The following is a 21963-nucleotide window of genomic DNA, read 5'->3' as shown; positions in this document are numbered from 1 at the left end:
TCTAAGAAAGCTTCTAAATTACTCTCAAGTGACAGTGGCCATTTCCTCACTTGTAAAAGGATATAAGGTAGGAGGGCCATGTCAGTTAATTACTTTAAGACTAAATTTGGCCCCTCCTCCCTGTCGTCTTGGAGAAACAACGCTCTAAAAACCCCTTATCAGCCCCAATCCGCTCGTGCATAAAGAAAACGATTAATGTGGGTTTAAACACCAGGGGCTCCCGTGGTGGTTTACCTCATTCTAAAAAGAGGGTTTACCTAGTTCTAAGGTGGCCACGAAGGAGCAGGCCCCGCGGTCAGATTCTCCGAGTCGCGTGGGCAAACGCGCGGGACCGCGCCTCCGGAGGAGGATCTTAACCACGCAGAACGGAAGTTCCTGAGCCTTCAAACCCGCGGGGAAGCAAGTCGGCAACGGACCAAGATGGCGACGCCCAGTGAGGGGCAAGCTTTTGCCGCGGGGGTTGAAAAGAATTGGGGTGCAGTTGTTCGCTCCCCAGAAGGGACGCCCCAAAAAGTCCGGCAGCTGATAGATGAGGGGATTGCCCCGGAAGAGGGAGGCGCGGAAGCGTGAGTTCGCGGGTCCATCGTGGCTCCGGCGCCGGCGGATTGGACAGGGTTTGGGGAACGCAGGCCTGGGGGGATCCCCTGGGTGCTACTCGGTTGGCGGGGTTGGCTACGTCCCGGGCTGTGAAGGAGGATGGGTTTCCTTCATTTACTCGGCTTTAATCTTCTCGGGATGTACTGCCTTCCGCACCGCGCGCGGAATTTTGCCCCCAAACAGGTTTTGGAGGGAAGGAAATAAAAAAGAGGACCGCTAACTGAATATGCACCTGACATCTCAGTTGGGTTTCTTCAGCTTTTCTTGAGCCTTAGATACCTTTGGCAGCCTGATAAAGCTTATGAACCCCTTCTCAGAATATTTTTAAGTGTATTAATTAATTTACATGGGATTATTAAAAAAATAGTTACGTTGTAATGCAGTTATCAAGATAGTAGAATTTAAAAAGTGATGCAGTGGGGTGCCTGGGTGGCTCAGTCGGTTAAGCGCCTGCCTTCTCTTGGGGTGGTGGGCCCAGGGTCCTGGGATCAAGCCCCTCTTAGGGCTCGTTGCTGGGCAGGAAGCCTGCTTCTCCTTGTCCCTCTGCCCCTCCCCCCAGCTTGCGCGTGCTCTCTCTCAAATAAATGAAGTCTTTTTAAAAAACAAAACAAAATAATAAAAAGTGATGCAGTAACATGGTTCATTATTAAAGAGTTAATTAACATCTAGGAATGTCTGCGAACTACCATAATTTTGAAGTAATCATAAGCATAAATGACATTTCAAACCTGCAACCTTAATGTAGTGACAAAATATCTGATTTCCATTGGTTACATACTCACAGGTACTGCTGATGGTACTACATTTTGTGGGTTTTTATTACTTTCATAATTGAAGGAAATGCTAAATTTCAGTTAGAGGTTAGTAACATAAATGTCACTTTTTTCTCATCCAAGTTTATGGATCCTCTCAGTTTCTTTAAAGAACCACAACTCCCTGAGGCTCTCTGACTCTCCGTGAAAGTCTTTGAGTTTATTTCTTTTGAGTTATAGTAGTTGGTGTAACCCTTTTTTTATTAAAATGACTTGTCCTCAGTAGTTCCTCCCTCTGCCTCCCACATGCTGTTGAAATACCTTTCACTGAAAATAAGATAATTGTTTTGTTGGGGTTTTTCTCCTTGAATATTTTTCATGAAATTGCCTGAAGATCTTTACTTTTTTTTTTTTTTTTAAGATTTTATTTAGTTATAGGACAGAGAGAGCACAAGTGGGGGCGTGGCAGGGAGAGGGAAAAGCGGGTTGCCCTCAGAGCAGAGAGCCCGATCCGGGGCTGGATCCCATGACATTTAACCAACTGAGCCACCCAGACACTGCTGAACATCTTTACTTTGATTTGAATTTTCAGATTAGTTCTTTTTTGGGAGAGTGGGTACCAAGAGTCGACCCAGGTAGAAATATCAAAATTATTCTCCCTGTGTTAAAAGACTTAAATTTCTAAGGTGGTTCAAATTGTATAAGGTATAGAAGCCTTGCGTCTAATTTTGTGTTTACTGAAATTGTGTGAAATACTATTGGAGACCAGTGAGTGAGCTAGAACAGTTTGCTGGTATAGATTAGTAGGTATGGCCAAACTGTAAAGAGATTTGAATGCCAGACTAAACAATGTGGATTCTATTTAGTAAGTATTGTGAAACCATTGATAATTTTAAGCAGAGGAATGACATAACTGAAATGATTTTTAGAAAGGTTAAAATCTAGTATGGCGTGATTGATGCTATGATGTGCCACAAAGTGAGATACAAAATGTTTGGGCAAAGTGATGCTCTGGAAGGATTACCAAGAGTTCTGCCACTTTATTTTAGGAAGGACACATCTGCCACATTCCAGTCAGTTAATGGATCGCCCCAAGCAGAACAGCCTCCATTGGAATCTACAAGCAAAGAAGCCTTCTTTAGCAGAGTGGAAACATTTTCTATATCCTTTTTTCTTAGGTCATGTGAGCTGCACTTTCTCCCTGCTCCTGGAACTGTTACTCCTCCCCTTACTCTGATGTTTTAAATTCAAAATTAAACTTGGTAGGGGGCGACTGGCTGGCCCAGTTGGTAGAGTGTACAATTCTCAATGTCAGGGTTGTGAGTTCAAGCCCCATGTTGGGCTAGCTAAAATTTTGAAAAAAGATAATTTGGTAGGAAATTTTATGGTAAAGTTAGCATCATAAAATGTTATTCCTCAAAGGAGTATTTGAGAGGACCTGACATCGCTTCTTGGTCTTTTGACGACAATCAAGTGTTGAGATGACCTGACCTTTTCACAGAAGAAAACACTAAGAGCTTGAGAGCAGAAGAAATAATAATAACACTTTAATGTAACATGTTTTCACATATATTATCACATTCGATCATCCCCTTAAGCTTTTGAAAATAGGTATTATTATTTTTATACTTATTCACAGAAGAGGAAACCGTTTCGGGTAGGTTATGTGACTTGCCTCTGGTCAAGCTGCTGGCAAATGGCAGAGCCAGGGTTACAGCGTAAGGCTATTGGTACCTAAACCTAATGTTTGTTTGTTTGTTTTAAGATTTTATTTATTTATTTACAGACAGAGATCACAAGTAGGCAGAGAGGCAGGCGGGGTGGTGTGGGGTAAGCAGGCTCCCTGCCAAGCAGAGAGTCCAATATGGGGCTCGATCCCAGGACCGTGAGATCGTGACCCAAGCCGAAGGCAGAGGCTTTAACCCACTGAGCCACCCAGGCGCCCCAAAACCTAATGTTTTTTGAGACTGCCTACTGCACTTCCTGTCTCTTTCCGAATTTTCCTCTGTATATTATCTATTATTACATAACGAAATTACACTACAACTTAGTGGTTTAAAACAACCAACCACTTACGTCACAATTTCTGTGGGTCAGGAATGTTGGTTGGATCCTCCAGTTTAGGGTCTCTCACAGGCTGCAGTCGAGATGACAGTTGACCTGTACTCATCTTTGAGCTCCACTAGGAAAAGATGTACTTCCAGGCTCACTCACATGGCTGTTGGACTGAGGGCTTCAGGTCTATAGTGGCTGTTGGCTAGAGACCTCCCTACGTTCCTTGCAAAATGGGTCTCTCCACACAGAATTTCACAACATGGCAGCTGGCTTCCATCAGAGCCAGCAAGTGAAAGAGAGTATGAAAGAAGCTCTGATCTCAGAGGTGACGTCCCATCACTTTTGTCCTTTATTCACTAGAGTGATTTTTTTCAAAAATACGAAACGATTAATGACTTGCAGACTTTGTTGCATGGGTTACAGAAAACTTCCTTTCTGAACGACTTGTAAGTTGCCAGAGTGATCCCTCACTACCCACAAATGTTTTCCTACAAACAAGGACTTTTTTCTACAGAACTGCAACACAGCCATCAAAATCAGGAAGTTTCACTTAATAAATTACTACCATCTAACCCTCAGCCTCTAGTCATTTCAACAGTTGTCTTAATAACATTCTTTATAACAAAAGGAACAGTTGAGATTCCTGTTTTTCCTTGAGTTTCATGATTGTGATGCTTTTTGAAGATGACAGTCCCATTGTTTTGCTGAGTGTCGCTCCCATCCGTCTGCTCTTTCCTTCCAGTTAGATTCAGGTAGTGTAGGAGTCTCCCAGAATGGCGCTGTGTCCTCATTGCATCTCATCACGTGGCACAATGATTTTGACTTATCCCTTTCCTGGCAGTGATTCCTTTGAACACTTGATTCAGGGACTGTCTCTCATCTTTTCCACTGTAAAGTAACTCTCTTCTTTCTTTGTAATTAAAAAAAGTGTTTTGTGCAGAGGTGCTTTGAAACTATGCAAATATCCCTTTCCTCATCAAACTTTGTTAAGTAGTAATTTATTCATAGCAGCCTGGGCTGCTTTTTTTATTTAGTGGATTATAATCCATTACTCTCATGATATGTTTTGATACTCCAGTGATCCCTGATTTGGTAAGTGGGGGCCCCATGGGGATGTTCTTTCCACCCTACTTGGCTTCAACACCTCAAGGTGAGCAGCCCCTTTTACCCACCTTGAGAACTGACACCTGGCACTGAGCTGCCTCCTCTCACCCCCCTGGCTGTCTTCCTTGCTCACCACTTGATGGCTTTATGAATAAATTGCTCAGGAAGAGGACAGTATTTTAAACATCCTTCTACTGCTGCTCCTTGGAATAATTCCCGATTTTTTAAATCATCATTTTTTAAAAGATTTTATTTATTTATTTGACAGAGAGAGAAAGCAAGCACAAGCAGGGGTAGGGGCAGAGGGAGAGAGAGAAGCAGGCTCCAGGGGGCCCGACATGGGGTTCAATCCCAGGACCCTGAGATCATGACCTGAGCCAAAGGCAGACACTTAACTGACTGAGCCACTCAGGCACCCATATTTCCTGATTTTTGCTTGGTACTTAGAACCATTTTCTTTGGGTCTTTTTCGTTTTCAGCGGATATGAATTGATCACCACTTTAGATGTGACAGTCATTTATGTAACACAGCTGGTTAAGTAATTCTGTTACTTTTATTTAATTTTAATTTTATTTATTTATTTACTTACTATTTCTTTAAGAAGATCCCCAGCTTGGAGACCTTTAACGTTCATATCTAAATTCTGTTTTCTAGCCTTCTTTCTGTTTTCCAGCCCTCTTTTGCTGAAATTGAAACATTTTCAAATTCTTACATTTTGAACATATAAAATACACAGGGCTTTGTAGAGAAAAAATTCACAATTGTTCCCCTCTGGTCATTTTTCCAACAACTTTCATTATTCTGTGAAGTATGTGTGCTTTAAAAGTAGTTTTTTCACACTTTTCTTAGTGCTTTTCCTCTTCATCTGTTTATCCCCGTATATACAAAAGAATGAGTTAAAGTTTTAATTTCTGACTCCCTCATTTTAATATACCTGTAGCATGTTTTTCTTAACATGAATACTCTCTGAAATGGGCAGGTAAGCCCTCCGAGCTGTCTCCACTCGTCTGTGCGAAATACGGCTGGGTCACAGTGGAGTGTGACATGCTGAAGTGCTCCAGCTGCCAGGCTTTTCTCTGTGCCAGTTTACAACCAGCTTTTGATTTTGACCGATGTGAGTATAAAGCATAAATTATACTTTCCTCCATGTTCACAGATACTAGACCAATTTTTCCTGAAAGACCAGTCACCAAAAAAAAAAAAAAAAAAAACCCACAGTCACCTGTGTTGGATTGAAGAATGTGTACTGTCTCATAGATCAAGGTGACTTTGTGATTGTCTTCATCTTAATTATTAGCTTTGGTTACTATTTTTTTTTTTTTTTTAAACGAAGCTACTTTAGAGTGTACCTGACTTTATGCATTCTGAGGAACTAACAGCAGGGTATGTTTACTTTATGGTTCCAAAATATATGCTCAGACAAAGACACAAGGCACTTTGATAAAGCCTGGTGCTTGGAAATACCCTGCCTTATAAGGTACATGCTATCTCCTTTGTTCTTGATCTTAGGATCTTGCTCTAGAACTTGTTCTGTGAAAAATATTAAGATTATATAGTGCTAATATTTTCATATCTTTTAACATTATCTTAGTCATTTTTGTTTTTAATTCTGTCTATATTCTTAAAAGTTCTTGGCCATTTGATTTTGAATCTATATAACTTTTTCTAAGGCAGTACTCCCTTTGTGGGTTTCAGATAAGGACCGATGTGCTGAGCTGAAGAAAGCCTTGTGCACCGCCCATGAGAAGTTCTGTTTCTGGCCAGACAGTCCCTCCCCAGGTACTCATTTCCAGGATCTCCCATTTACCATGTCTTCTTGGTTATTGCATTTCTAGTATTGCCTGTATCTTTGTGAAAATCTAGTCTTTGAGGTTTCTTTTCTTCCTTTCTATTTGTGCTTTTCAAGAACTTACATTCATCCACTTGTTATTACTAAGCTTTATTATAGGCAATCAGCATGCCTATAGCTCAGCCATGTAGACATTATCCTACATAATTCTCACAGGGGCCCTGGGAGCTAGATTCTCAACCCAGTTTTGGGGGTGAAGAAACAGAATCAACTGGTGAGGAGGCAAAACTATGGTTTTATCTGATTTCAAACTGTCTGCTTTTCCCACTATAGCAAGCAATCTCCTGTTCTCCCCAGGCTTCCTTTGGTGCACTAATGGTGGCAGTTAAAGGGGGTTCCATTGCCTAAGCAGACTTACAGGAAGCCAGATGAGCGTGATTACAAACATAGTTTATCACAGTGAAATGACACATTGTGACAACAGCACTGAAGCCAAAGACTGCCTGTAGAAGGGCCTTGGAAGGCACACGCCCTTCAATCTGGTGACTTTGTGATTGTCTTCACTCTAATTCTTAACTTCAGTCTTTACTTTTAGAACTAAGCTACTTTAGAGTGAACCTGACTATGTATTCTAGGAAACTAACATCAGGGTATGTTTTCTTTATGATTCCAAAATTTATACTTAGGTTAAGAGACACTCTTTATGATTCCAAAATTTATACTTAGGTTAAGAGACACGGCAGGTTTATGAAGCCTCACACTTTAAAATGCCCTGCCTTATAAGATACATGATAGCTCCTTTGTTACTGATCTTCAGATCTTGATTTAGAACTTGTTCTGTGGGGGTGCCTGGGTGGCTCAGTGAGTTAAAGCCTCTGCCTTGGCTCAGGTCATGATCCCAGGGTCCTGGGATCAAGCCCCACATCAGGCTCCCTGCTCAGCAGTGAGACTGCTTCCCCCACTCTCTTTCTGCCTGCCTCTCTGCCTACTTGTGATCTCTGTCTGTCAAATAAATAAATAAAATCTTAAAAAAAAAAAACAAAAAACAAACTTGTTCAGACAAGGTGATGCAGTTGCTAATATTTTTATATATTTTGAAGTTATTTTAGTTACTTTTAATCGTGTCTGTACCCTTAAAAGCTCTTGGCCTTTAAGTGTTTGTATGCACAAAAAGCCCAAAAGGTAGTAACAAGTGGGATTTTTTTAAAAAAGGTTTATTTACCCATTTTAGAGAGAGAGCAAAAGTGTATGCATGAGTGGGGAGGCGGGTAGAGGGAGAGAACCTTCTAGCAGACTCCCACTGAGTATGGAGCCTAATGCAGGGCTTGATCCCATGAGCCTAAGATCATGACCTGAGCTGAAATCAAGAATCAGGCACTTAATTGACTGAACCACCCAGACACTCCAGCAAGTGGGATTTTTAAATATTTCACTGGTTGGGGCACCTGAGTGGCACAGTTGTTTGGGCATCAGACTCTTGTTTTTGGCTCAGGTTGTGATCTCAGGATCATGAGTTTGAGCCCTGTGTCAGCTTAGGGCTCAGCACAGAGTCTGTTTGAGATTCTCTTTCCCTCTACCTGTCCCCACCCCGCTCTCTCAATAAATCTTTTTAAAATAAATAAATATATCTTTTATTGGTCACATAGGCTTATTCCTGCTGAGTAACCAGCCTCCACAGCAGAGCCCTCCAGAGGGCTCACCAAGACCAGGGGCAAAACTTCACGCCTGCAGACATTAGTGCCATGCAGGTGTACCTTTTGTTTCAGTAGGACAGCTCGGGCCAATTCCAGGATCACTGATGCCTGGAAATGTTCCATGAATGACCACTAAGAGGAAGAAATAGATTGAAAGTGGGGGCGCCTGGGTGGCTCAGTCAGTTGGATGTCTGCCTTTGGCTCAGGTCATGATCTCAGGGTCCTGGGATAAAGCCCTGAGTTGGGCTTTCTGCTCAGCAGGGAGTCCTCTTCTCCCTCTGCCCCTGCTTGTGCTCTCTCTGTTGCTCACTCTCTCTCAAATAAATAAATAAAATTTTTTAAAAAGAGAGAGGGGGCGCCTGGATGACTTAGTGATTAGGTCTCTGCCTTTGGCTTGAGTCATGATCCTGGGGTCCCAGGATCAAGCCCCTCGTCAGGCTCCCTGCTCAGCAGGAAGCCTGTTTCTCCCGCCCCACTCCCTCTGCTTGTGTTCCCCCTCTCTCTCTCTCTCTGTCAAATAAATAAATAAAATCTTTTTAAAAAAATAAAAAAGAGAGAGATTCAAAGTATCTATAGAGGGCCATTTACTGATAATGAAGGGAAGATAAAAAGGGACTATTAAGGAATAACATTCTTAAAGTGAAGATGATGTGTAACAAGGAGATTCTGCTGTTGGCCTAGCTATTTCACTGTGTAGTAGGACTGACCTAAGTCCCATGAGGATGTAAATCCTCCCAGTATACCCAGTCCAGGTTTTTAGGATCTGCCCAGGACTCTGCTGGTGGTTCCCAACTCTTATTACTATACACTATGATTTCTTGGTCCACCTCCTTGCCAACCTCTAACTCCTATCCTGACTTTTTTTTTTTTTTTAAATTTATTTGACAGACAGAGATCACAAGTAGGCAGAGAGGCAGGCAGAGAGAAAGAGGGAAGCAGGCTCTCCACAGAGCAGAGAGCCCGACTCGGGGCTCGATCCCAGGACCCTGGTATCATGACCTAAGCTGAAGGCAGAGGCTTTAACCCACTGAGCCATCCAGGTGCCCCCTGACTTTTCTTTTGAGCTTGACTCATTTTCAACTACCTTCTAAACATTTTCATGTAATAACTTGTTGTAGGCACCTGGAACTCAATATATACAAAACTGAAGTCTTCATTTTAGACCTAAACCTTACTTCTCATATATTTTCTCCATCTTAAATGGTACTGACCCCACTCCCCCAAGTTATCCTATCCCCCCATCCTATCCCCTTAGATGCCCTTCTCTATCTAACATCACCACCCACTCCTGTGCATTCTACCTCCTAAATAGATCTCAAATGTGACCTTTCAATTATACCACCCTTGGTTTTTTTCTTTCCAGAGACTTTAGTGTGAAGAGAGGAAGACCCACAACTATTTATACTTTAATGCTTACATTTATTAAGCATATCTAATAAATACAATTTTGAAGTAGTTTTTTTCTAACATTTACCAACCTAAATTAAATCCCTTTAAACATTTTAATTTATAATTACTAATTTACTAGACTGATTATTTTGAACACATCAAACACTAAAGTAGACAAAATACTCACCACATATGTTAATTATAAAACATAAATTTTAACTTATGTTAAAACATTTTCATGGTGGGTTTAAAATCTTCATTGCTCTTTTGCCTTCATCAGTTTTTACTAATGTTTTCTTAGGATTGTAGGAATCAGACCAAACCGTAAATTGGAAAGTGACCAGAACGATGTTGGTACCTGGTTTTTTCTCCAAAGTTTTGTCAAACCAGAGCCACTGGTCATCAGAACATGTTTCCTTCTTACTGTTAAACCTCACTTGATTTTTTGTTTTATTTTTAAATTTTTATTTATTTTTTCAAAGATTTTGTATGTTTATTTATTTATTTATTTATTTATTTTGAGAGAGAGAGAGAGAGAAGACAGAGAGCAGGGGGAGGAGAAGAGGGAGAGGGAGGAGAAGGGGGAAAGAATCTCAAGCAGACTCCCCCGCGGAGCAGGGAGCCCAACCTGGGGCTTGGTCTCACAACCCTGAGATCATGACTGGAGCCGAAACCAAGAGCTGGACACTCGGGGTGCCTGGGTGGTTCAGTCATTAGTAGGTCATGATCCCAGGGTCCTGGGATTGAGCCCCGCATCAGGTTCCTCACCCGGCTAGAAGCCAGCTTCTCCTCCTCCCGCTCCACCCCTGCTTGTGTTCCCTCTCACTGTGTCTCTCTCTGTCAAATAAATAATATCTGGAAAAAAAAAAAACAAAAGAACAGTTGGACACTCAACGCACTAAGCCACCTTGGTGCCCCATCAACTTGATTTTTTAAAATCCATATCTTTTTTGTTGGTTGTAGTTTTTTTATAATTGGACTTTCCTAGTAAAATGATACATCTTTTTTAATTGATGGCAAGTGTCTTGACATATTTGGTTACTTGCAACAACTTTTAATAATTTGAGAATAATTTGGGGCACCTGGGTGGCTCAGTCATTAAGCGCCTGCCTGTGGCTCAGATTATGATCCCAGGGCCCTGGGATCGAGCCCCAAATTGGGCTCCCTGCTCTGCAGGAAGCCTGCTTCTCCGTCTCCCACTCCCCCTGCTTATGTTCTCTATCTCGCTGTATCCCTTTCTGCCATATAAATAAATAAAATCTTTAAAAAAAATAGTTTGAAAATATTTAATAAAATTAGAGACCAAGGGATGCCTGGGTGGCTCAGTTGGTTGGGCAGCTGCCTTCGGCTCGGGTCATGATCCCAGGGTCCTGGGATCGAGTCCCGCATCGGGCTCCTTGCTTGGCAGGGAGCCTGCCTCTCCCTCTGCCTCTGCCTGCCTCTCTGTCTGCCTGTGCTCACTCGCTCTCTCTCCCTCTGTCTCTGACAAATAAATAAATAAAATCTTTAAAAAAAAAAAAAAATTAGAGACCAAAATCTGGTTGCTAATGATATAATAAATGGTGAATAAAAGTGCTATTTTTACTGCTTTTGTACCTCTTAAGAACAAAACTAGAAGAGATTTTTTCCTTTCTCTTTTTCTTTTTTTTTTTTAACGCATACTTACAGTTGAGGGATAACTGACATAAAATAAACTGCACATATTTAGAGGTACAGTTTGGTAAGTTCTAACATATTTGTATGCTCGTGAAACTGTCACTGCGAGATTTCTATTTAATATTGTGAGTTTGTATTCATCTTCCCAATTTAATGCTGTATATTACTGTACCCTATTTTTCTTACAGTATGAGGTTTCATTGATCATTAAAAGTTTTTTTTAGCAGATTCTAACTTTTTTTTTTTTAAGATTTTATTTATTTATTTGACAGAGAGAGATCACAAGTAGGCAGAGAGGCAGGCAGCGAGAGAGAGAGGAGAAAGCAGGCTCCCCACTGAGCAGAGAGCCCGATGCGGGACTCGATCCCAGGACCCCGAGATCATGACCTGAGCCGAAGGCAGCGGCTTAACCCACTGAGCCACCCAGGCGCCCCCTTTTTTTTTTTTTTTAAAGATTTTATTTATTTATTTGTAGATCACAAGTAGGCAGAGAGGCAGGCAGAGAGAGAGGAGGAAGCAGGCTCCCCGCTGAGCAGAGAGCCCGATGCGGGGCTCGATCCCAGGACCCTGGGATCATGACCTGAGCCAAAGGCAGAGGCTTTAACCCACTGAGCCACCCAGGCCCCCCCAGATTCTAACTTTTTTTAAATTAATGAATAAATATCTTTGTTTTTTTTAATTACTTTTTTTTTTAATTATTTATTTATTTGAGAGAGAGAGAGATCACAAGTAGGCAGAGAGGCAGGCAGAGAGAGGGAGAAGCCGGCTCCCTGCCCAGCAGAGAGCCTGATGTGGGGCTCAATCCTAGGACCCTGAGATCATGACCTGGGCCAAAGGCAGAGGCTTAACCCACTGAGTCACCCAGCCGCCCCAAACAAATATCTTTATCAACTAAAGTCAGTGGTAGATATTAGGATTCACTCTGTTGTACATTCAGTGAATTTTGACTATATATATATAATGACCCTTATCCACCATGACACTATCGTATAGAACTGCCTCACTGCCCTGAAAATCCCCTGTGCTCTACCTGTTCACTCTCTCCTCCCCTCCTCCTGAATCCCTGGCAACCACAGATCATTTTACTGTCTCCATAGTTTTACGGTTTCCAGAATGTCATGTAGTTGGAATTCCACAGCATGCAGCTTTTCAGACTCTGCTTCTCTCTACATAGCACTATATTTTTAAGGTTCCTCAGTGTCTTCTAGAATTCACTTTTTTTCATTGCTGGATTGCCTAAAATACAATATTAGGTTTTTGCTGGGACACAAGGGTCCAGACAGCTTGATCCCTGTTTTAGGAGCTTAGATATTGTTGGGGAAAAAAGTCTATGTATATGAGATATTCAGTAACAAAAGGGTAACAACAAAACAAAAGTAAAGGAGCTATAAGAAACTAGGAATTTGGGGTGCCTGGGTGGCTCAGTGGGTTAAAGCTTCTGCCTTCGGCTCAGGTCATGATCCCAGGGTCCTGGGATCGAGCCCCGAGTCAGGCTCTCTGCTCAGCAGGGAGCCTGCTTCCCTGCCTGCCTCTCTGCCTACTTGTGATCTCTCTGTCAAATAAATAAAAATAAAATCTTAAAAAAAAATAAAAGAAACTAGGACTTCCCTAGTACTGTTGAAAACTAGAAAGAACTGGCAAGTACTATAATAGAAACTCTGTAAAAGCAGGAGCTTTTAGTCACTCACTGGTAATGAGACCTGGGTATGTTACTTTCATATTCCTTGGATTCCTCATCTGTAGAATTTGTATGATAATAATACTATTGCACTGGGTACTTTTTTAAAATTTAAATTCAATTAATTAACAGACAATAGGGACGCCTGGGTGGCTCAGTTGGTTGGACGACTGCCTTCGGCTCAGGTCATGATCCCAGAGTCCCGGGATCGAGTCCCGCATCGGGCTCCCAGCTCCATGGGGAGTCTGCTTCTCCCTCTGACCTCCTAGCTCATGCTCTCTCTCACTGTCTCTCTCTCAAATAAATAAATAAAATCTTTAAAAACAAACAAACAAACAAACAGTGAATCATTAGTTTCAGAGATAGAGGTCAGTGATTTATCAGTCGCATTTAACACCCAGTGCTCATTCATCATGTGCCCCCCTTACTGCCCGTCATCCAGGTATCCATCCCCCACCTGCCCGGTCATTAAGAGCTTTCATTGATGTTCCTTCTCTCCATCCTTCTGCCACTGGTGTCTAATAGGGATTATTACCTTAAATCACTTTAATGTCTGCTAAGCTTATTTTTTTGCATTCCAACTGACGCCTTACAATCTCTACTCTAAACTAATGCATATATCTATAATATCACTCTTTCAGGGGTGAGGATCCCAGTGACCTGGAATCAAGTCCCGCATCGGCCTTCTGGCTCAGAGGGGAGCCTGCTTCTCCCTCTACCTGCCACTCCTCCTACTTGTGCACACTCAAGCTCTTGCTGGCAAATATATAAAATATTAAATAAATAAATAAGCAAATAGAATATTTTTAAAAATTATGTGAAATTTAAAAAAAACTTTCGGTAATTTCTCATCATATATGTTAATAAAGTTGTGGTCTAGTTACTCTTTACACTTTAACCCCATCTTCTGCTCCTTTCTATAGGCACATTTTGTCCCAGTCCCGTGAAGCTATGTAGAATTCCCCACCTGGGCCCTTCCTTTGAGCCTTAGCTTTTACACACTGTTGTTGGTCTTCAAATTCAGCTTAGCCTTACTGCTTCTGAGAAACCCTCCTCGCCTTCAAATATTTTCTCAATTTTATCGTACCTGTCCCATATTGTTTTATATACATCTTTTATTTTTTACAATTTACACCAAATGATCTTCCAGTGTACTTTGTCTACAGATCGATTTGGGATGTTGCCATTGGATGAACCTGCTGTTCTTGTTAGTGAATTTCTAGATCGTTTTCAAAGCCTTTGTCACTTGGACCTCCAGCTTCCTTCCTTGAGGCCAGAGGACTTGAAAACTATGGTGAGTTTTTCTTGGCTAGCCTACAGTGGCCTTCAGTTGTCACTGCCAATTGTACATGAAGGATTTCTTTACATGATGGAGGATTTAGATTGCTATGAAGAGAACTAGTTGTTTGTCCCTTAACTGACCTTTTCCAATCTCCACCAGAAGGGCAACTATGGAGAGATTAAGTAAATGAGAGCCATTGAAACTTCTAGATAGGCTTCTTTAAATGGCATTACATTCAATTTTATCCTGATTTGTTACTTAAACTATTTAGCAGAAGATACTGAAATGTGACCTCGTATGGTTTATTGCATATCATTTCCCAAAGAAAATACTACAGGAGAAGTTACAAACTCCCTTCTCCCCTGTGAATAGAAATGAGAAATGCTCTGGCCTATGTGTACTTTGAAACTGAATATCTAGTGTCCCATTTCCTCACCCTGTAGACACGCCAAAGACAAGCTTTACTATAGGAAATAGAAGCTATTATTTTGCTTCTTCAAGTTGAGAGGCTGTTTGGATTTTAACCAAAGTTTAACTTCTGTTATTTATTTATTTAAGATTTATTTCTTTATTTTAGGCAGAGAGCATGGGGGGACGGGCAGGGGGAAGAGAGAGTCCCAAGCAGACTCCTTGCTGAGCACCAGGCTCGAACTCAAGACCCCAAGATCATGCCCCAAGCCAAAACCAAGAGTTGGGCACTCAACCAACTTAGCCACCCAGTTGCCCCAACTCTGTGCCTATTTTAAATGTCCCTTGTCCCTAGCCAAGGCAGCTTTTCTGTTCCCCTTGTCAGTTCTTTATTATTCTTAGAACAAAAATAAAGACCTTGGCAAGCTCTCTTGTTCTGTCAAGAAGTAAATCCAGCATCAGGTTAAGATATAAATAGTAATCTGTAGAAGTTTATAGGTTTCAGAGAAAATCTGCAATTGGTAAATTGAAAACAAATTAGAACTAAGAAAAGATTTGGTAGTTCTAGGACAACTGCTACCTTTCTCAGCAGATGCAGGGCAATTCAGAAAGCTTCTGTCTAAAACCTTATCCCTGTCCTAAAAGTGAGCCTTCCGTAATGAAGAGAATTGTCTTTGTGTCTGGGATTTCCTTCATGATTTTTGCCTTATACCGTCTAGATAATATTCTCATTTGTGATTTTTGTGGTTGGAAATTTCAGTTTGTTACCTTGGTTCCATTGTAGTGCTTGACAGAAGATAAGATCAGTCTTCTCCTGCACCTGCTTGAAGATGAACTTGACCACCGAACTGATGAGAAAAAAACTGCAAGCAAATTAGGCTCAGACATCCAAGTCCACGTCACTGCCTGTGTCCTCTCTCTGTGTGGCTGGGCGTGTAGGTTAGTCCGTGACTTTGCAGGGTACATGAGCTCTGACAACATCATACACTGGCATACATCAGTCACTAATAGTATTGGAGGTCCCATGATGTATCCTGTCAGAAAAACAGACAAAACCTGAGCAAGTGGCGAGGGGACAGTAAGAATCACTAACAGAATTCGAACTCGGGAATTTTTGGATACACCTGAACTTTGGTTTGTTTGTTTTTTTTTCACTGTCCCAGCTGAGAACCTGTGCTCTTGGAAACAGTGAAGCTCCTTTCTGTCTATAGAAAGGAAGAAAAATCTGTTGAATTCATAAAAACTACCAAAGGAAATGCCAGCTGGAGTCCTCAGGCCCCCATGTTGGTGTTCCCATTCTAGTTGCTCAATTTGGCTTAGACTCTCTCTGGTATAGAAAACTGTTGGAACCGGGGAGGGGAGGTGCAGGGGGTACCTGCCTGGCTCAGGCGGTGGAGCACTGACTGACTTATCTCAGGGTTGTGAGTTTGAGCCCCAGGTTGGATGTAGAGATTACTTAAAAATAAAATATTTAACAACAAAAAAAGAAAGAAAGAAAGGAAACAGTCTAGATTTACTTTAAACATACTTTCTTTGATAGATTAAGGAATATTTTTCATTTAAAAGAAAAAAGTTTCAAAAGGAATAGGAGAGATTTATAAAACATAACCTTCAAGATAGTCTTGCCTTAGAGCCTAGACCAAGACCCTTAGATCTTTCTCTGGGAACTTTGTGAGAGACAATGGAGTTGGGAGCCTGAGATGTCATGATTCCCAGTCCACTGGGCTGTTCCAGAAATTTGTTTGGCAAGACAGAGCATTCTCACGAATGATTACACTTAGTCCCTTGGAAATGTTACCCTTTGAGAAAACTCTCTTTCTGTTCCTGCCTAGTTCTTCTTTGGAACCCCTGCAGCTCTCCCTGATAAGCTGTTCACAGTGTATGAGGAAGGTGGGGCTCTGGGGCTTCCAGCAGATTGAGTCCTCCATGACAGACCTGGATGCATCTTTGGGCCTGATCAGCTCTCCCCTCCCAGGCCCTGAGGGGAAGCCGGAGCGCTTCCCTCTTGTGCCCGAGTCTCCTCGGAGGATGATGACCCGGAGCCAGGATGCCACGTGTTCCCCTGGCTCAGAGCAGGTACGGACTTAACTGGCTTGCTCGGGTGGCCTTTGTAAAAGCAGCACTCTTGCCAGAAGTGTTGTGGCGGAGAAGTTGGAGATTACCTAAGGCGGGTGGGCCTCACTTCTGACCACATTGGTCAGAAAACCACGTGTTTTTCTGAGCCAGTCGCAGTGCAGAAGCTAAATTCATGATTCTGTATCAAAATCGATGATTTTTTGGGAGCGTTTGTTTAGTTTTGTTGACAGTTCAGAAGGTAAATTCTTAAGAGTTTAAACTGTAAAGCATTAGCTTTCACCTGCTTCTAGGAAAACTGGCCATTATCCGTTATGGTCATCTTCTGACCCTTATCCTTTATGTCATCTGTGTACTACTGTTACCTCTTCTTTCCTTCAGGCCGAAAGGAGCCCTGGTCCCGTCATCTCCCGAACTCGGAGCTGGGACTCTTCCAGTCCCGTCGACCGTCCTGAGCCAGAGTCTGCCAGCCCCACCACGAGAAGCCGGCCGGTGACCCGCAGCATGGGAACGGGAGACAGCACTGGCCTGGAGGTGCCGTCAAGCCCTCTCCGGAGGGCCAAGCGTGCTCGCCTCTGCTCTTCCAGCAGCTCGGTGGGTCCACCTACGTGTAGAAATCCCTGCGCCAAGTAGCACGCCGGGGCCCCGCCATGTAGCACAGGGAAGCAGGCAGGATCCCTTCCTGGGGCCTGTGACTCTAAGGGGATAATATGAATTAAGTTTCAAGGTGGGACAGCTACGCTTGGGTGCCACATCTTTGCAGTGGATTCCAGAGAGATAGTAAATACTTCAAACCCATGGGGATGGCAGTGAGATCAAGGGAACAGACCTGACCACGTACTGTTGGTTTAACATAGAGGGAATGAAAGTATTTATAAAGAGAGTCAGCATGACACAGGCAGTGTTTAAAGGAGAACATCAAATTGGAAATGGGGGCACTTGTGAGATTCTGGACTGGACGACTCCTGAATTAACATGGCTTCCGCCCTTCATCAGCAATGTTTCTCTTCCCCCTCTCAGGATACATCATCCCGAAGCGTCTTTGACCCCACCTCTCAGCACAGAGACTGGTGCCCGTGGGTGAATGTCACATTTGGCCAGGAAACCAGGGAACATGGCGGAACAGAGGTAGACGCCAGTGCCACCGCAGAGCCAGGCTGGAAGGCCGTGCTGAACATCCTCCTGGCCCACAAGCAGTCCAGCCAGCCGGCCGAAACAGACTCCACGGTGAGAGAAGCCGCTGCCTGCGCATGCGCAGCCCTTGCTATTTATGGGATGAGGAACAAGAGGCAGTCCTATAATTAGCACCCTGCCTGCCCTCAGCATTCAGAAGTCAAGTTAGACTCAGGTTGGGTCCTAGAGACTTGGCATGGAACTGATTCAGTCTTCCTGCAGTTGGTTAGCATTTGGCATTCCCTCAAATTCTGGTAAATTCTTTGTCTCCTCAGCTAAAATGACACAAAGTAGAGAAGGAGTGTCAGAACAGAACCGGGTGGGCAGGCAGCTGCTCGGGCCTCATGTTGCAGACCAGCTGCTTTTTCTGCCAGGTGCTGTCACTTGCGTTTGGAGCCTGGCCAGACAGACCTTAGCTGTCGGGAGCTCTGTACTCCAACCCCCAGATTACAGTTTCGTTCTACACAGGGGACATGCTACTTTGCTCTGTTCCACAGCCCCGGGCTCGTGCACCGAGCCTCAGCTAGCTGTTGGAGTTGTGATCGCTGCTGCTTAGGGAATGTGGGTAGATGTGAATCCATCGTGACAGCTGAGAAAACAAGGGTTCACTCTGCGTCGAGGGTGCACTCGGTGATAGGAGGGTGAGCATTAAGGGATCATGGGAACTGGGTTCTCTTTCCTCTGCTGGCTCCTTCCCAAATTTGCCTTACAGCGTGGTATGAATAGAATAATTTCTGACCCCCGTCCTGTCCAAGGACAAAGTAAAATAATACTCGCCAGTAGATGTTTACAAGAAGCACTCCCAGGTTTGTGGGATTCTGCTGGAGAGAACTGTAGAATTGCTAAAAGCCCAAGAATGTACATTTGTACCCTTAGTAAGACAATGCAGGTGAAGAAGGGAAAAATCTTCATTTTTCCAATTTAAAAGCTTTTGAAGATACATAAAGCTATCTGAGGGCAAATGTCTGCACATATATTCTGTCCCCAGATCTTCCTGAAATAGAGTCTTATTGACTGCCCTCTGTCACTGTTTTACAAACAAGCAATCCCACAGGATTTTTGTGGGGTTTTTTGTTTTGGTGGTTTTTTTCATTTCATTTTGTTTTGTTTTTATAGTGGGAGAAGTTGGCCTCATAATTGGCCCTGGGTTCCAGGACTTTTGAGATCCTTTTTGGTGGTTTATCTTTAACCCTCCCACAGCTGCTATGACTGGAAAGTTGAGAGCTTAATGAGGTTGGTTAAAGAATCTTGATGTTAGAACAAAGTTTATGTTATTTTTTCAACTAAAGTTTCTTTTAACTTTGTCCCTCTATTCACTAAATTCCCCTCCATCATTAGTAAGAGCTCAGATTCTTCCCAGCCCCTGCCCCGGGACTTTTCTTTTACTGAAATACTCATCCACAAAGAGGATAGGAAGACAGTGAAAATGTCTTCTAATACCCGAAACTGGAGGTAACTTTATGGATTATCTTGCTAGATGATCATTTATATTCTCACTGAGACCCTGTGCTCTTCATTGTGACTCTCATAGGCAGAGGGAACCAAGCGTTCTGATTCTCTGAGAACTTCTATCTTTTAGTGCATTGCTTTGTCTCCCTGTAACACCATTTCTCAGAATCTCAGATCACCTCATAGGCATGATCAAGTGGCCGTGAGAATCTTCCTATTATTAGCTCTGCCGGCTATAAATGGAGCTGAGGAGTCCAGGGTCATAGTTTAAACTTTGAAAGAGTCATTTAACTTTGTTTTACCCTTTGGTCTTGGATTATACTGTTAACAACCCAGCGAGGTATCATGTGAATGTGAATCCTTATTCACAAGAAGTAAGGCCCTGGGGCCAGTTCAGCATCACGAATGGAAACCAGTGCAACATGTGTGCCGCACGAATGGTGGGTCCCAAGTGTCCGCCTCACACACAGAGATCAGGACAGATGCAGATCCTTGGAGGGAGGACTCGAGGCGTGTTTGACAGGCTCAGAGTGTGTTAGCAGTAGTCTGACTGTAGAATGCAGGCGTTTTGATGTTTAGTCTGGTTTTAAGTGTATATTAGGTATACAAAATAAAAGTAATAATATAAAATTCACTTGTTTTTCTCAATCCTAGACCCCATCCTTGTGAGAGAAATTTACAAACCAAGCCTTCAGGCTGTTACCCCACCCTTCATCTCTGTAAAAGAATTTAATCTCTAATAATGAGCTTTGCTACCTACAGAGTCTCTCGGAGAAATCAAGGAAGGTATTCCGAATATTCCGGCAGTGGGAATCGTTATGTTCATCCTGAAGCTATTCCAGCCCTTCCTGGAGAGAAGCGGAATGAGTGACTTTGAGAAATAAAGTCTGAATTCCTTTTCGGCCAGTTGATGCTAAGTTTTTCTCCGTGCCGGTTCAATCATAAGGAGCCCCTGTCCTTGCAAAAGGCAGTGAGTGTCACTGTCTACATCTGACTGAGGGGGAGCCTGTCTCCATGCTGGGGTGGGGGCAGGTGGAGTTCAGCAAGCCCACTTCTGTTAAAGGAATGTGGGGTTATTCCACCAGCCGGAAGACCAAGGACTTGAGCACTTTTACCCTCTTTCAGTACGCGGCAGTGTTTTGAGGACTTCTATCCCGAGAATATGACAGTATGTATTAATAAAACATTTGTTAAGATTCTTACTGCTGGAGAACTGCCTTCCTTCTTCCGTCTGGACTGATACAAACAAGGCAGACACTGAGAAAATTCCAGGGGAGCACGAAGCAAAATCAAGGTTTCAGTTTGCAGATTGGCTGCAAAGCCAAAAATTAATTATTAATTTATTTTTTATTCTAGTCAAAGAGGTATTTCTTTTTTTCTTTTTTCTTTTTTTCTTTTTTTGGACGTGAAGGAAGAGTAGGGAGAGAATCTCAAGCAGACAGCACTCTGAGCCTGGAGCCCTACACAGAGCTCGGTCTTGCAACCCCGAGATTGAGACCTGAGCCGAAGTCAAGAGTCAGACGCTGACCTGACTGAGCCAATCCTAATTTTTAAAAGGGTACATCATGTTGCTATCGCTCCTAAGTCAACCCTCTATGAGGCCAGTAGAGCTGTTTCCAGGTTATGTTTGTAGGGGTGCTCTTTTGCCTTTGGCCTGAGTGTTCATGGTCACTCTCTGTGGTCCCCTTAGCGGTTGACTGGTGGGGAGCTCTCTGACGTTCACAGAAATGAGACTTTGGGCCCCAGGTGGAAGCTTTTTGTTCACTGGTGACTAAGTGAATTTGGAGTCTGCCCTCTAGAAGCTCATATCCTCCAGGTCACCACTTCAGGAATGATGTAGAATCATTAATACAAGGTGCTCAAAAGGACTACAACCCTATTTCCAGGGTATAATAATGTGAGTAAATTTTTTAAATTCCACTGTAATTTTTATTTTTATTTTTTTTAATTTGTAAAAGATTTTATTTATTTATTTATTTGACAGAAAGAGATAGACAGAGAGAGAACACAAGCAAGGGGAGCTACAGAGGGAGAGGGAGAAGCAGGTTCTCCACCGAGCAGGGAGCCTAATGTGGGGCTTGATCCCAGGATCCCGGGATCAGGACCCGAGCCAAAGGTGGACACTTAACCAACTGTGCCACCCAGGCGCCCCTCAAGTCCACTGCAATTTTTCTTCTCTACCTGCCTCCAACGAAAACACATTTCTTTAAAATAGGCAAAGCTCCACAAGCTTGTTTTGTGTGTGTGTGTTTCAAGTATAAATGCAAGCAGATTGTGATAGACTTGGTGAAATTCAAGAAATGGTCTCTTTCATGTGGGAGGCACCGTGCAAGCCCTCGTGTAATGCACACATTATCACTACCCATCTCGGTCCTCCCGAAGTCTATCATTCAGGCTGGAAGACACATCTGTACACAAATGTTGCACAAGAATGCTCAGTATTGGGGTTACCTGGGTGGCTCAGTGGGTTAAAGCCTCTGCCTTCGGCTCAGGTCATGATCCCAGGATTCTGGGATCGAGCCCTGCATCAGGCTCTCTGCTCAGCAGGGAGCCTGCTTCCTCCGCTCTCTGCCTGCCTCTCTGCCTACTTGTGATCTCCGTCTGTCAAATAAATAAATAATATCTTTTTTTAAAAAAAAGGAATGCTGAGTATTCTGGGAGGAGTATAATAGAAGAATTGAGGGGTACCCGGCAGGCTCAGTTGATGGTGTGTGACTATTTTTTTTTTTTTTAAGATTTGTTGATTTGAGAGAGAACTAGCTCGAGTGGGAGGGGTAGAGGGAAAGAAAAAGAGACTCTTAAGCACACTTTGTGCTGAGCAGCGAGCCAATGCGGGGCTGGATCTCACAGTCCTGAGATCATG

General features: G+C 43.0%; 1 protein-coding gene across 1 annotated transcript; it reads left to right on the top strand.

The window, feature by feature from the left end:
* The first annotated feature begins 403 nt into the window (after nt 1–403).
* On the top strand, nt 404–20302 carry ZC3HC1 (zinc finger C3HC-type containing 1). Its single transcript, XM_044246564.1, has 10 exons — nt 404–566; nt 2399–2510; nt 5473–5623; nt 6205–6288; nt 13882–14009; nt 15190–15344; nt 16238–16481; nt 16860–17072; nt 17499–17705; nt 19863–20302. Exons 1-10 carry the CDS (start codon nt 421–423, stop codon nt 19929–19931), a joined length of 1509 nt encoding a protein of 502 aa, XP_044102499.1. The 5' UTR covers nt 404–420; the 3' UTR covers nt 19932–20302.
* The last annotated feature ends 1661 nt before the right edge of the window (nt 20303–21963 follow it).

The sequence above is a fragment of the Neovison vison genome, chromosome 4 (assembly GCF_020171115.1).
Source record: "Neovison vison isolate M4711 chromosome 4, ASM_NN_V1, whole genome shotgun sequence".
Classification (NCBI taxonomy): Eukaryota; Metazoa; Chordata; class Mammalia; order Carnivora; family Mustelidae; genus Neogale; species Neogale vison.
This window is presented reverse-complemented; position numbering and strand designations above follow the sequence as displayed.

What these genes read in the sequence shown, in the direction of transcription:
- ZC3HC1 (XM_044246564.1), top strand. Translation starts at nt 421, where the DNA reads ATGGCGACGCCCAGTGAGGGGCAAGCTTTTGCCGCGGGGGTTGAAAAG. An exon ending in GCAGAGTGGAAACATTTTCT is followed by an intron (nt 2,511 to 5,472) that starts ATATCCTTTTTT and finishes TAACATGAATAC; the next exon opens with TCTCTGAAATGGGCAGGTAA. An exon ending in TCTGCTCTTCCAGCAGCTCG is followed by an intron (nt 17,073 to 17,498) that starts GTGGGTCCACCT and finishes TCCCCCTCTCAG; the next exon opens with GATACATCATCCCGAAGCGT.